The sequence below is a fragment of the Balaenoptera musculus genome, chromosome 11, assembly GCF_009873245.2.
Source record: "Balaenoptera musculus isolate JJ_BM4_2016_0621 chromosome 11, mBalMus1.pri.v3, whole genome shotgun sequence".
NCBI classification, from domain to species: domain Eukaryota; kingdom Metazoa; phylum Chordata; class Mammalia; order Artiodactyla; family Balaenopteridae; genus Balaenoptera; species Balaenoptera musculus.
The window spans coordinates 81,468,397-81,483,335 of record NC_045795.1 but is presented as its reverse complement, the minus strand read 5'-3'; the positions used below and the strand labels follow the sequence as shown (position 1 = coordinate 81,483,335).

General features: G+C 44.1%; 1 protein-coding gene and 1 long non-coding RNA gene across 2 annotated transcripts in view; one reads left to right on the top strand and one right to left on the bottom strand.

Annotated features, from left to right (window-relative positions):
- Positions 1 to 4,353, bottom strand: part of LOC118904159 — a 69,105-nt gene extending 64,752 nt beyond the window's left edge. Inside the window, exons 1-2 of the long non-coding RNA XR_005021942.1 lie at positions 4,000 to 4,353; positions 2,032 to 2,186 (exon numbers count right to left, since the gene is read on the bottom strand). This is a non-coding gene — a long non-coding RNA (uncharacterized LOC118904159). The remainder of the gene's footprint in view (positions 1 to 2,031; positions 2,187 to 3,999) is intronic.
- Positions 4,354 to 4,459: 106 nt separating this feature from the next.
- Positions 4,460 to 14,939, top strand: part of SUCLG2 (succinate-CoA ligase GDP-forming subunit beta) — a 261,759-nt gene continuing 251,279 nt past the window's right edge. The window contains exon 1 of the mRNA XM_036868951.1: positions 4,460 to 4,629. Coding sequence (XP_036724846.1) covers positions 4,546 to 4,629 — 84 coding nt within the window. The 5' untranslated portion in view covers positions 4,460 to 4,545. The remainder of the gene's footprint in view (positions 4,630 to 14,939) is intronic.

The window sequence follows — 14,939 nt, the reverse complement described above, 5'->3', positions numbered from 1 at the left end:
GTAAGAAGTAGTGTAGGCAGGTTGTTCTAAATCCAAAGTTTGATCAAGGAGTTTTGGAACTTAATATTTCCAGTGTATGCAAAGTTCATGAGAAGTGTTACATTGTTAACTCCTAGTTCAAATAAGATGCTGTCATACTTGGCCTTCATTTTACTAATGGGGAAACAGGTTCACTGATGTAAATGGTAAAGAAACAAACATGAAAAAGGATTTCTTAGTCAAGCAAAGAAAGCCTAGTGGCTAACAGCCGCTGGGATCTCCAGCGCTTTACAATGCACTTGTAATGGGGAAGAACACTTTGTATTCTATTACAAGTTAATCACTAAACGGATGTTGCCTATAAGCTTAAATTATACATAATGGCCCATCTCTGGGAACCCTGCCTCCCAGGTAATGAGCATTAAGCTAAAAAACCTTTGTTTAGCTCACAGGAAACACGCTGACCAGGCCCACCTGTGAATGACTGCAGGGAGGAAGAAATTAACACATCCCCTCTGGAGGCTGACCGGAACCAGGAAATGTTTGACTTTACTCCCTCCCCTTTCAGTATAAAAAAAGCCTGAATTCTAACTCAGGCAAGATGGGTTCTTTGGGGCACAAGTCCACCATCTTCTCAGTTTGCTGGCTTTCCGAATAAAGTCACTATTCCTTGCTCTAGCAACTTGTCTCTCGATTTATTGGCCTGTTGTGTGGCAAGTAGTACAAGCTTGGACTCAGTAACACACTGGCAAAATACATACTATTATAATCCCTCTTTCACAGATAAAGGATTGAGGCTGTGAAATAACTGGCCCAAGCTCAGAGTTATTAAATCACAGAGTCAAGACCTGAACTCAGTTTGTCTGATATCTACCTCTGTGCTTCAATCTGACCCCAGACAGTACAGAATGCTTTTGGTAGTGGCATTGCCTATGGCCACAGTTACTACTCAAGCAGTTCACAATTGCAATATTGATAAAGAAAAAACATAGAATCACTGTTTATTCACCCTTAGCCAATGCTTCTACATGTCGGGGCTGACCTAGAACCCTGGTAGAAGATAGGTCTTGTACCCATGTGTCAAGACTCTCTGAGAGCAGCATTTAGTCATCACCTCCATCTACGAATCATAGGATTTTCATTCTACATTTAGGAACCCAATGGAAGAAGGCAGAGTAACTTGTCTCTTGATTCACTGGGAAACTTCTTGAGAGTTTACCGCTATGGTTTGGTTTGTCTGCTTTTTTTTATTTTATATATTTTTTAGTTCTCAAACTAAAGAACTCCTTGAGAAGATTATTTAAAATGCAGATATCGGACTCCATCCTAAGTGATTCTGATTCAGTAGGTCTAGAGTGGAGCCCAGGAATCAGTATATGCGAAGTTCTAAAAATGTAAAGGTTCCCTGACCCCTATCCTCCAGCCTCTTCCTGGAGACAACCACTTTACATCCTTTTAATACTTTCACCTGGCACATACACGTCTCTACTGTTCTCCAGTGCTATCAAGATAAGTTACAAAGTGTCAGGGGCCTTATGACCCATATCTCAGATTGGCTCTGGTGTTTCACATTAGATATCAAATATTTATTAAGAATATATCAGAGGGGGGCTTCCCTCGTGGTGCAGTGGTTGAGAATCTGCCTGCCAGTGCAGGGGACATGGGTTCAAGTCCTGGCCCAGGAATATCCCACATGCCGCAGAGCAACTAAGCCTGTGTGCCACAACTACTGAGCCTGTGCTCTAGAGCCCACAGCCACAACTACTGAGCCCACGTGCCACAACTACTGAAGCTTGCGCACCTAGAGCCCGTGCTCCGCAACAAGAGAAGCCACCGCAATGAGAAGCCTGCGCACCACAACAAAGAGTAGCCCCCGCTCACCGCAACTAGAGAAAGCCTGCACACAGCACCAAAGACCCAACACAGCCAAAAATAAAATAAATTAATTAATTAATTTAAAAAAAAAGAGTATATCAGAGGAAGAAACACAACATTTACTAAGACCCTGCTATGTGCATGGTCTTTACATACAACATCTCACTGAATACTTACTATCACTGTATGACCTAGGTAGTTCCTCAGGTCACAGATTCACAGAAGGCAGAGGTGAGATTTGAATCCAATCCAGTTTCACTGAAAACCCAGTGCTTATCTCAGCAAAGCACAGTGCAGAACTCTTTGGTGGATCCTTGACCTCAAAGAGCTTCCTATTTGGAAAAAAAGGGTAGAAAAGAGCGAGAAGTCTTAGGAGGAACTCAATAAGTGTGAGTCATCCTACGTGTGTTTATTCCACACTTTCTCTAATCCTGGCCCAGTGCTAAGCACTGGAGATACCATACGAAGGTCCTTCTGCACCATCTCCCCCAACCTCTTGGCTGCAGAGATGGCAGAATTAGAGAATGTGGATGAAGACACTGAGGAATTGCTGATGCAGGACTTGGGCCCCAAAGCTGAGGACTAGGCAGTCTTCCAATTGAAACAGGAAAACTCATATGATGCTACCCAGCCCAGAAATTCACTAGTAGATAATGAACCAATCAAAGATTGCCACATGTACATGAATGGTAATCAGAAAGACTCTGCCCACTCCACTTCCAAAAATCCTGCCCTAATAGAAAAAAATCCCGTCCTAACAGAACACTCATCAAAGACTGTCTAAGGAGGCTGTCCTTTTTCTTTACGAAACGCACTCTTCTTTTGAAACCCTTTCAGGTCTCTGCTGGAAGGAAAGTGATAGTAGCCAACTCCCTTGCCATAGTACTGTCTGAATAAACCACCTTTGATTAATTCTACAGGAGGTCTGCTTCCTTCTGACAACATGTTCAAAGCTCTCACCAAGCTTAAACATTCAGTCTGTAAACATTAATGAGTCTTTGCTCCATCCTGGCTAGATGGCAGACCCAGTACACGTAATGATAGATGAGGTGGGAACTCAGATCCCCTCAGGTCAAGAGGAGGGTGTGGTCAGGTTTCAGCTTTGGGGTCTGGTCCCAGGCTGTGACCCTGGGCAAGTTACATAGTGTTTCGGTAGTACAGTTCCCCCTCTGGTAAAATGGGAATAACATCATCACCCCTTACAGGGTTCCTGTGAGGATTAAATGACCCATATTCAGAGGCAGCTGAGTACATGTAAAAGGAATGAGGATAGGCTTGGCACTGAATAAAAAGGGACACATGAGTCCATATCGATACAAGTGAATACAAGGATAAATAAAGAAACGTGGGAGACGGTAAAGCTCTTCTCAGAGTAGAATGTGAACTAAAAAATGTAGAAAGGAATGGAATTAGACAATCATGATTTTGCAACCATTACAGTAGTAACTGATTCAAGAAAAAATCAACAATGGATGCTAAATCTAGCCAGTAAACTTGTGATTAAGAATGGGCTATAAAGCTATGTATCCATATCTATGAAAAATGGGGAATGAGGCAAAATATAAATAAGTGGTAAATTTGGGTAAAGGATACTTGGGAGTTTGGGGGTAATGTTCTTGCAACTTTTCTGTAGATTTGTTTTGTCAAAATAAAAATTAAAAAAAATTAAAAGCAGAAAAAGTAAAAAGGGAAGTAAAGCAGAAACAGTTTCCTAGTTCTGTTACATTGTACATTTTCTCATGATCATAGGCTCAAGAATAGAGTAAGGGTAAAAAAAATTCTAAAATGGTACTTAATAGGGTGGGGAGAAGAGAGCATGGGTTTGAATCTCATTTTTAATCCTTATCAGATCTCTGACCTTCAGTAAGTTAGGTAACCTCTCTGTGCCTCAGTTTTCTCTTCTGCAAAATGGGGATTTATACATTGGTACCTACTGGAAAGGTTGCTATAAAGACTAAATTAGTTCATAATTTGTAACGTGCCTGGCACATATTAAGCTTATTTGCTATAGTAATTTTATTACATATACAGTGCTTAGAGTCACGTAAACTCCGAATAAACGCTTGCTCTTGTTCTGGTGATTACTGGCTTAAAGTGCTTCAATTGCTTTGCCTTAACCTTCGGTAAAAGATAAAAAATTCTTACTCAGGTGTAGAGGGCATCCACCGACCTCATCAGACCCACTTGCCTCTCCGGTACTCCCTCAAGGCTCAGCTCAAATATCGCTTCCCTAGGCGAGCCTCTGGGGCCCAAGGACCAGACCAGAGGCCTCCCTTACTTGGCGTCAGCTCCGTGGGCCGGTCCTCAGAGCACTCACGGCAATGGCCAACGTGCACTGGCCCGTCGCCCCAGCATAGTTTAAGCCCCACGACCGTAGGGCTCGGGATGTGTTTTTGCTCACATGGTGAGCCGGGGTAGAACGGTGAGGAGCCCACGGGGCCTCTGAAGGCTGAAAGTGAACTTGGGGCCGAGGTGGGAGTCGCGGCGGGAGACGCAGGGCTCGCGCAGATGTCTCCTCAGGGGCGCTGCCACGTCCCGGGGGCAGCAGGCGGGCCCGGCGGAGGGGGCGGTGCGGGAGGGGCGGCCAGGCCCCGCCCCATCCCCTCCCCTCTCCTCCCCCTCCCGCCCTCGCCGCGCCCCGCCTGGCTCGCCGCGCCCCGCCTGGCTTCCCGCGCCGGTTTCCTGGTTAAGATGGCGGCCCCTGGGGCAGCGCAGGCCTGGAAACTTCTGAGAGACCTGTCGCTCCGGTCCCCGCTCCTGGCGGCCAGGTCCCAGGTGAGCGGGCCTCTCGGTGGGAGCCTCGAGCAGCCAGTGGTGCCCTCCTGTCCCTGTCTGTCCACCTCCTCCTGGCCCCGGTGCGCGGCCGCTAGGGCGCCGCACCTGTGGAGGGGACGCGCGGTGCTGCGCCCGGGGCGCACGAGAGACCCCAGCATTCCCCTCGCGCCCCGCTTCAGGTGTCTGGGGTCCTAGGCGGAGCGGGGAATGACAGTCCGGGCCACCCCGGAGTGAGAGCCACCCAGCTGTCAGTTGTCGCTGACGTGGGTTACCCCAGCGCTGCGGAGGTTGCCTGGCGCTGTACCAGGCGCTATAGGCAAGTTAAGGAAAAGTCCCTGGGACTGGGTTTTGGAGTCCTGAGGTGTTATTATGTCGACAGAAAAAAAATGCACGGCTTGAAAGTTGGGAAATACATTTTATTGGAGGCATCATTGAGGGCTGTATCCTGGGGAAGTTTCTGGTTAGCTCTGAGGAACTGTTCCAAAGAGGTAAGGGAGGAGCCAGGATATATGGGAGTTTTGGCTGAAAAAAAAACCAAAAAAAAAACTTGTAGTGGAACATCAAAAGATTAGGGCTAATCACAAAAATCAGATATGTCAAGGTAGTGATTTTAATGCTTTGCTCAATTCGGGAAGGTGTAAGAGTCTGGGCTTATTGAAGTTATTCCTTTGATATGCATCTTAACTCTCTAGGGACTGTATCCTGTTTTTCTGCATCCTGATTTCCCCTCAGGCTGCACTGTCTCGGGCGGCTGCAGTGACCGCTGACTTGATGGCAAGAAACATTCTTGTTTAGTAAAATGGCAGGCAACATTTTTTTGTCCATAGTTACCTGCTTTGCCAATTCTGATTTTGAACCATCTCTCTCTCTTGAGCCTATTTGTTAGGCCACATGATGAAGATGCCTAGAAACCCAACCCAGCCTTGCAGGTTTAGTAACTCACCTCCTGGAGTGAGCTCTCTGCCGGCTGCCTGCTTTTGCAGACTTGGGGGGGGGGGTGGGTAGTGGTGCTTGAGTTGGTGAAATGAGGGGGTCAAGGAGAAAGATGGGAAACGCTCTCCCTCAATTCAGTGAACAATCAGTCCCAGCACTAAAACACATCAGAGCATTGGCCCTGTCCTGTTTCTCCTTGTTTCAAGAGAATAAAAACCTAGGAGGGCCAATGGTGGATGCTGAATAGCTATTAGAACTTGGCTTCCTGTAGATTTGATCACTACCTTTTGCAGGTGGCAAGAGTCACAGTAGTCAAAAGGTCTTTGGGGAGTTATGAGGTGGTGATGACTCATGGACAAATGACTCAACCACTCGACTTCTGATTCTCCGTTAGTAATACCGCTCTTTTAAAGAAAGGATGATGTGGGGCTCATCCACAGCAGAGCATTGTCCTCGTCCGTTTTTCCATCTTTAATCGATGAGAGGCAAATGATCACTCCTGCAGTTTTAACTAGGATATGCATAGTATGTTTTTTTAAAAAATTGAAAGATAGCTGCCAATGATTTTTTGAGTTACTCTAAGCTTTGGTTAATTATGACATCTGAAAGGGTTTTTGTTTTTTTCCTTCTTTCATTTCCTGACTTCTCATTTGTCTTTTTTTGTTAATGTAAATTTAAAAGGTGCTAATAACTTATTACTGTAATATCTTTAATAGGCACTTGACAGTATGGTGGGATAGCAAAAGGAATGGTGGTTTTGTCTAATTAAAATCACTAATAACTGTTGTAATAGAGTAAGGAGAATACCTCCAGGTGATCAAGTTCTATTCATTATTTAAGTGTTAGAAAAAACAAGAACTGTGGTGCTAACTATGAGAGTAGACTTGAATTGATGAGAAACACGGGGCCTAAGGCAGTGAAAACTCAAGCAAAGGAAATAATTGTGCAGAGAAATCCAACTGTTTAGCTGAAGTATGATAGGGCTTCTTGCCTTACCAAGAAATGGGAGTCTGAACACAACACTGGAGAGAATCTGGGTGGGTGATACCCTTGGTTTGGCAAGAAGACTGGGTAAAAGGATCTCCTACCTCACTGCATCTAGTAACTTTGATTTACATACTTGTGGATGGTGTATTGTCCTGTGAACATAAGCTTAGGAAATGAGTGGTTTTGTTTTTTTTTTTAAAGTCAGGAATAATACACAGTGTTCAAGGACTGGAAATGGGCATTAGCAAGCATCAGATCCAACCAGCTTATTTCACAGGTAGAAAAATTGAGCACTAAAGGAGTTCAAGGTTATAAAGAGAGTTTGTGGCAGAGCTGATTACAGATTAAAGGTTTACTTTTCAGGTTCCATTATACCAGGCTGTGGTGTAAATTTCCTCATGAAAATAAGTTATATCAGCATGTAAGTTACTCTGCATAGCATAAAGTTACTATGTAACATCCAAGTCACCAACACTACTGACACATTTTAATTTTTTCTTTATAAACATCTTAGAATTGGCAATAAAAGTAGGTGAGTGTTGTTTGTGATTCCTAAGGAACCCTTTTCATATTCTTGAACGCTTCTTTGTATCTGCTCTACCTGCCTCTGCATGTATGTTGTGCCTACCTACTCCCTTGCCCATGGCAGACGTTACAGTTGAATATGACCCTCTTTTTCTAGGAAACCTAAGAATCCTCACCAAGCATCTCAGACCTTCTTTGTACCAGACCTTGTGCAAAACTGTTGTGTGTACAGAGATAAATGACCCAGTTTCTGCTGTGAGAAGTAACTTTAACCACTCTCACAGAGGTGCCAAAGAATGACACTTTACCCCCTCCTCGTTGTTAAATTTAACATTTGACACATATTCCTGATGCTAAATGTCATTGACATTTTCTATTTCTTCTGCTGTTGGCTTCTCTGTTTTGACTTTCGATTGATGTTACATCCTTAAAGGGCCACCCTTTTGCCATTTCTTATTTTACATATATTTCTCTATTCAGCTTATACCTAGAACAAGACTCTTACAGGTACTGATATTTGGGGATAGTAAACAAGGCAGGCAGAGATCTTGGCCACATGATACTCCGTTTTAATGGGGGTGGGGAAGGGCTAGACTGTACATACATAGACAATAATGCAAATGATTTCAGCCAGTGACAAATGCTATGAAGAAAATAAAACAGGGTCTTGGGCTGGAGAATGAATAGCTTAGCCAAGATGGTGGGTCATAGATTAGATGATCCAGGAAAACCAATTCGACATTGCATTGTAACACATGTAATAAAAATATACATATTATAAGTGAACAGCTTGATGAGTTTTCACAAACTGAACACGCCCAGGAGATCAGAGCCATATCAAGAAATTAATCATTTAGCAGCAACCCAGAGGGCCCCCTGGTGCTCCTTCCCGTCACTACTCCCACCCAGAAAAGAGTAGCCAGTCCCCTGAATTACGCCACCATACACTGGTTTTGTTCCTTTTTGTACTTTATGTAAATGGAATTATACAATGGATTATATGAGTGCATACTCACATAATCAACCTTATGTTTATGAGATCCTGGAGGTGACTTTTTGACATTTGAACTGAGACCTGAGTAATGAAAAGTAGCCAGCCAGGTGACACTCGGGAAGAGAGGGCAGCAAGTGCAAAGGCCCTGAGGTGGGACCTGAACTCAACATATCCAGACAGTTAAAGATGTGGAAAGTGACAGTACTAGTCGTGGTCTGAGAGGTAGGCAGGGGCTGGATCAAGTGGGGACTTGTAGGGTCTGATAAAGGGTTTTTAAAAGCTTAGAGTGCTTTGCCCAAAGTTACTCAGCTAGTAAAAAATAGCTGAATCCCAGTCCGGCTGCCAGAGACCAGGCATGTAATTACTGTACAGTGCACTCCTTATTATAAATAGCACAGTACAGCAAGGCACAGCCATGTTGGGCACAGAGATAAGCCTGTTACATTAGTTATGTCTTAGGGGAAATCTTGGTTGAGGGCACTGAGTTTAAATGGTTAGTGATAATCCGATCATGGTATTTTGCCTTTTAGTGCGTTTCCCCTCTCATAGTGGCTGGGTGAAGTTCACAGAACTGTTCTGTTGTAGGTGAAGCAAAGACGTTGTGGGAAACACTGCCCCTCAGGCCCCTAGTTGTAGAATGCTTGTTGTGTGGTTCTCTACAAAGCCCAGAGCTTCTGTCCAGGAACTCAGGGAGGAATGTGTATTGTTGAAGGAGACCGAAACCCTGTCCCTGCTGTTGTGTATCTCAGAATAGATGACTCCAGCTTAATTTTCTGTTCTTTCCAGAAGTGAGAGGAGAAAGATGGATGCCTGGCTTTTAGAAGTGAAGGACTGAAGCTTATGTGCAAGTTTCTGTCAGCTGACTATGGCTGTGGAGGCTGCATTGGAAGTTGTGACTCACCTTTATCTGCCTTCTTGCCTAGAAGAATAAATATCTGACTCTTTTCTTTTTAAAAATGAAGTGCACCTGCAATTTCTGCTGTTAGAAAAGGAAATTCATCTCAAATAATTTAGTTGCTAAACTACTGACTTCTGTGTGGGGAAGACCTTTAAATGATAGCTCTTGTCCCAAATTGGTTTTGTTTACTGTAAATGAAACACTTCTTTCATGGATGAGTACACAGACCCATAGTACTGAGAATTTTGCTGCCCTTGTATCCTGGCCCAATTCTGTAAGCGCAACACCCAGAAACTCACTGACATATCTTGTATTTTGGGGAGGAAAAGAAATTACATATGCAACTTCAGATCATTTGTCTTTCAACTCTTTTTGCTATTCACTCAATCTGGAATTGTCCTTTGCTAGCTGCACCCATCATTTTCTGTTACTTGATGAAAACGTTTTGTCTGAAGAACTTGAGAGATTTCTACACGTTTGAGCAAGTGGTAAAGTCAGTATGCTAATGAAATTTGGGGAAATGACACTAGAATTAGTCTGGTAAAGAAGATGTAGGGGAAGGCATGCCAGGTGGAGTGGACTGTGGGCGAAGGCAGAGGGGAGAGAGAAGATGGGGAGATTAGAGGAGTCATTGGGAACAGTTTGGTACGGAGAAGGAGAGGCAGGTGAGTAACAGAAGTGAAGAGCTAGTGGTGATCTTTTAGGCAAATGAGGAAGGAAAGAAGGGCTGTAGAAAGCCCAGAATTCGGCATGGTACAGAACTGGATAACTGAACATCAAGCACATATTGTTCACTTAGTAAATATTTTCTCAGTGCTTAGTCTTTGCCCCATGCTATTTGTTGTAAGCTCCTTGAAGGCAGAGGCTATATTGATTAATTCTTCACTGTAAATCTAGTGCTTTAGAGAATGCTGGGCATATAGATACCTTTAATAGATGAGTTCTATGAGTGAGTGAATGCAGGAATATACACAGCCCTACCCTCAGGGGGCTCATAGTCTAGTGGCAAAATTGGCAGGTTAACCAATAATTATACAGTAGCATCGTGAGATCAGTAGAGCTATGTTCTTAGTCTTCTGTGACACTGTGCGTGGTCTTGCATGGGGCACTTGCTGTTTCCCTGTCTGAAACACTCTTCCTTCTGACCTCAGGCCTTGTTCTATCCCGTCATTCAGTTTTCTGATTCAAAGTGGTCTTCCCACAGGGCGTTCCCTAATTATCTTATCTGACTCACCTTCTCCCCAGAGATTATTTTCTGCCCCTTGCCTGCTTTTTAACACTTTACCTGGTGGTTTATTATGTGTTTTTTGTTTGTTTTATTGTCTGTCTGCCTTCCTTTCCCACAAATGTAAGAATGTAAGCTCTATGAGGGCAAAGCTTTTTCTTATGCACTGCTATTTCCCCAGCCTGCCTGACCAGGTATTCAGTAAGCTTTTGTGGTCTAAATGAATGCGTGGTGTACACAGAAATGAGAGGCAGGTAAGTAACAGAGATGAGGGTTGATGCAGGTAATTTAGGCAAATGAGGAAGGAAAGGGCTATAGAAAATCTCGTTGTGAAAGGGCTTTCAAAGTAATAGGACTGTGCATTTCATATGTGACAGACCCTGTGCAAAGTGATGCCTGCACATTATTTCCTTAACCCTTACAATGTTACTGCAGGGGAGATTGTACTGTCTTCATGTTACAAATAACGGAACAGAGGCATAGAAGGGTCATACTAAATAACCTGCTTAAAATCACAGGGCCAAGGAGTCACCTGCCTCATGCTGATGAGTTACTTACGCTGTTAAAACATTAAGTTACATTGCCAAAGGGTCCTGTTTGAGCTGAACTATCCAGTTATACTGATTGCTGACCTTTCCCCCTTTCTTTGTCCCTGAGTAATGGGCACCTTGGTGTTTGCACTTATGCCTAGGTGGACTAATCAACGCTGCATGATTGTTCTCTTATCTGACTCTTATCAGGCTCTTATCTGACTCCCTCCTTCTCTGGCTCCAGGGTCTGGGAAACAGTGAGGAGAAAAGGATATGGTTCTGTGTTCAAATAGGACTAAGATCAAATTCTGGGTCTGCCGGGTTCTTGCTCTACTAATTATTGAACTTGACTGAACCTCAATTTATTGTTCTCTGAAAGGAGATAATTCTTACAGATAGTTACAAAGATTAAATAAGATGATATGCATGATGTCTGACACTATGGTTAGATAGTAGGCTCAGAGGGATTATTTCTCTTGCAGTAAATTTGAAGCTAAATTTACTTGAATTTTTTTTTTTTTTGGCTTTATTAAGCCAGAATAGTTTTCCTTTCCCAGATTTGATAAGCATTTAGTGTTTGCTGCCATATCAGGGTTAGGTGCTGGCTTGGTGTTTCAAAATGGTTTATTTCACTTAATCCTGCAACAGCGACATGAAACAGAGGTGATTATTCTCAGTTTACATCTAGGGAACTTGAGGCTCAGAGAGTTCAAGGCCTGTCTCCTGGGCCCCAGTTATCTTCATTATTCCACAGGTGGGGTGAAGGTCTGGTGAGGCGTGAGGTGGCAGGGGGGAGGGTTGTGTGGGGAACTCAGTTGCACCATCCTGGATGTTGCTTGTTCCAGAAATGTTTGCACATCTTGGTGTTGACTTAGTAGCTATGGCTTCTGGACCTCTTATGCATCAAAGATTTGAGGTGGAGGGACACCCAAACACTAGACTGTAGTCATAACATGTACGCAAGGGCAACTGGCACATGCCCTTCACTGTCTGCCCTGTGCACAGGACTGCCTTCAAGGTTTCAGGAATGCTGGAGAAATTGTGAAATTGCATTTCCTTTGGAGGGTGAGTTTTGGGGGATGGTGATAGAGGGTGGAGTTTCCTGGTATTCTGAGTTCAGACTTTGGTCAGTGTGCTGATTACCTGGTCAGCTTTTGCCCCTTTCTAGAAATGATTCCAAAAGAATATCACGTGGATACTAGTCACAAAGGCATAGATTTCTAACATTTACCTCTAACATTTACTTTTATTTTAAAATTGGAGGGGTTTGATGTAGTGTTTGAGTTGGTATTGGAGACATGGCAAAGCTTAAGGAATAGGTCTGAGTTTGGGTCCTGTGAGTGGGGGTGGGATGGGAGTCTGGCATCTCTTTTTCTACCCCTATCCATTTCTCCATGTGCTTACCCCATTTCCATTTCTAGGCTGTCTTAGTCCCAGGGTTGTGACTTGAGGACCCTGAGGAATTTCAGGAGGGCTGCTTTGTGGAGTTAGAGGTGGGGGAGCAGTGAGAGATGAGGCTGGAGACATAAGCAGGGGCAAAATTTCGCTGATCTTGTGAGTCTGGTAATGGAGTTAAGGTTAGTGCTTGAGGGCAGTGGGGAGACATTGAAGGGTTTTAATAGGGGCTAATTTTTTAAAAAAATTTTTAAATTTTATTTTTTGGATGTGTTAGGTCTTCGTTGCTGTGTGTGGGCTTCTCATTGCAGTGGCTTCTCTTGTTGTGGAGCACAGGCTCTAGGTGCGCGGGCTTCAGTAGTTGTGGCACGTGGGCTCAGTAGTTGTGGCTCGTGGGCTCTAAAGCGCAGCCTCAGTAGTTGTGGCACACAGGCTTAGTGGCTCCGTGGCATGTGGGATCTTCCCGGACCAGGGTTCGAACCCATGTCCCCTGCATTGGCAGGCGGATTCTTAACCACTGTGTCACCAGGGAAGTCCCCATTGAAGGGCTTTAGACAGAAGAGTGGCAGGAGCAGTTTTATGCTTCAGAGTATTCTTTCTTCATACAGTGTGGAAAGGGTTGGAGGGATTAAGAATGGAAATCATTCAGGTGACTATTGTACTAATTCAGTGCCAGTAGTAGTTATAATTATGCCACAATAATAGGGATAAACCAGGACTGGAATCACACTGCTTGGGTTTAAATCTTGCCCTCAATACTGGTTATCTTTGTGATATGTGACAATTACTTACATATTTTATTACAAGACTCACTTTTTTTCTTTTTCACATTTCAGCATCTCTGAAAACTGCATGTGTTTGTACACTTGTGTCACAGATTGAGTGACAGTATTTTTTTTCTCCAGTGGTACATGCAATGGAAGAAGATGGGGGTTTGGATCAAAATCAGGGTGACCACATAATTTTTTGCCAAATCAGGATACTTTTGAGAGTGAACGTGAGCACTGTGAATAATTACACCAGCAGATATAGCCGAAACCCAGACTGCGCCTGGAAAGCTGATATATGGTCCCCCTAACTAAAATGGACTGAATGGTGACAGTGGGGATAGAAGAGAAAGATTGACATTATTAAGGAAAGAGGCTGGACAGGATTCATGCTTTCCCTGCTGAGTCCCCATTGCTGGCTTCTTCTCTCCACTGCCATATACCAAAAAGGTGATAAAAGGCTGTGTGTACCATCCCTGAGCAGAGAAGGTGTGAGGAGCTACCGTAGTTATAAAAGATCCCTGCTTGTCTCTGCCGTGGGACCATGTGCTCCGTCCTTATGCCCAAGTGTTCCCTGGACATGCTGTTACGGTCGCAGAACAAGAACAGGCAAATAAAAGAAGAGAAATAGAAAGACCCATAAATATGCCAGGCTTGCAAAGTGCACGTTTCTGAACTTGAGTGCAGTGAAGAGCTTTCCAAAGCTCCAAGCCTCCCTTATCCTGCGTTCACAACGTTCTGGGCCCTGGTGGAATCGTGCCGTCTGGCTTAGTTGTTTCCTTTTGTGCTCTCAGTCTTGTGTGGATGATGCAGTTGATTATTAAGGCTTCTTTGATTGACAGATCTCCTTGGACTTTTCTTAAGGGAAAAAAAAAAGGTTTATTGAAAGGGACACATACTGGAACGCAAGACTAATCTTCCTTGGTGTTGGCTCCTCTGTGCCTCTCCTGTTGTGTTAAGTGGTTGCTAGCTCGTGGTACCATTTCTCTATAACTTGTACCTGGCCGTAACTTTGCCCATTGCTGGGCCCACTCCAGCTCCCTGACCCGAACACATCACTCAGCTTCTGTCTCTCACAATGTTACAAGTCTAATGACAAGAACATCTCATCAGTCTGGCTCAGCCTTTTGCACTCACGTGCGGGTCACTGGCCAGCTGAAAGACGGCTGGTTCTTTTTAAGGTACCCACCTCCGCCTTACCACCTATGGCTGAGGTGGGGAGGTCTCGGAGAGGAGCAGCACCATGGCCCCCTGAGTAGGAGGGCTCTGAGTGCAGTGTTGATGGGGTGGCCTGATCCATTTAGAGTTCCTTCATGAACTGCTGCTAACTAGTCCGTCTTCTTTTCCCCAAGTTCACATGTTCACGTTTGCTTTGTTTCCTTTTTCACATTCCCAAATTTCTGAAGATCTTATTACTATTCACTTGGCTGGTCTTAGTTAGATTAATTTATCAGAGATTAAGGTCATGGTAGTGGGCCTTGTTTTAGACCGCTTTCTTATGATCATAACTAAAATAATTCTCGGGAGAGAATTACTAAGTGGGAAAATGGGGTATCATGGGAAGTCAGCTTGTCCATCCAAATAGCCAAGTGAGTGCTTCCAAGACAAATGTAGACAACAGGCTTCATATGGCCCTGGAATACTTCCTCAGCTTTGCTTGGAGCGATATTCTGAGTTGAAATAGCCGAACTTCTCTTGATTCACCTCCACTTTATGCTTCCCAAAGGGGATTTGTTTGGGTCCTTTTGCCACCACTCAATAAAAAACTGCCATATTGGGCAGGACTTCCTTGAAGCCGCCTGCAGAGGATGCTGGCTCCCACATTAGTCCCTGGTGCAGTGAGGTGGGACTCGGGGCACACGGTTTATTTCATTTAAACCATGAGTAGGAAGACTATATTTTATCCTTAAAACTGAGGCACTTTTGATAGTTAAAAGGGAGCACTGTTAATAATTATGCCAGGATAATAGGCATAAACCAGGACTGGAACGAGACTGCCTGTGTTCAAATCTTGCTTGCAACACTTAGTAGATTTGTGACCTTCTGAAAATTACTT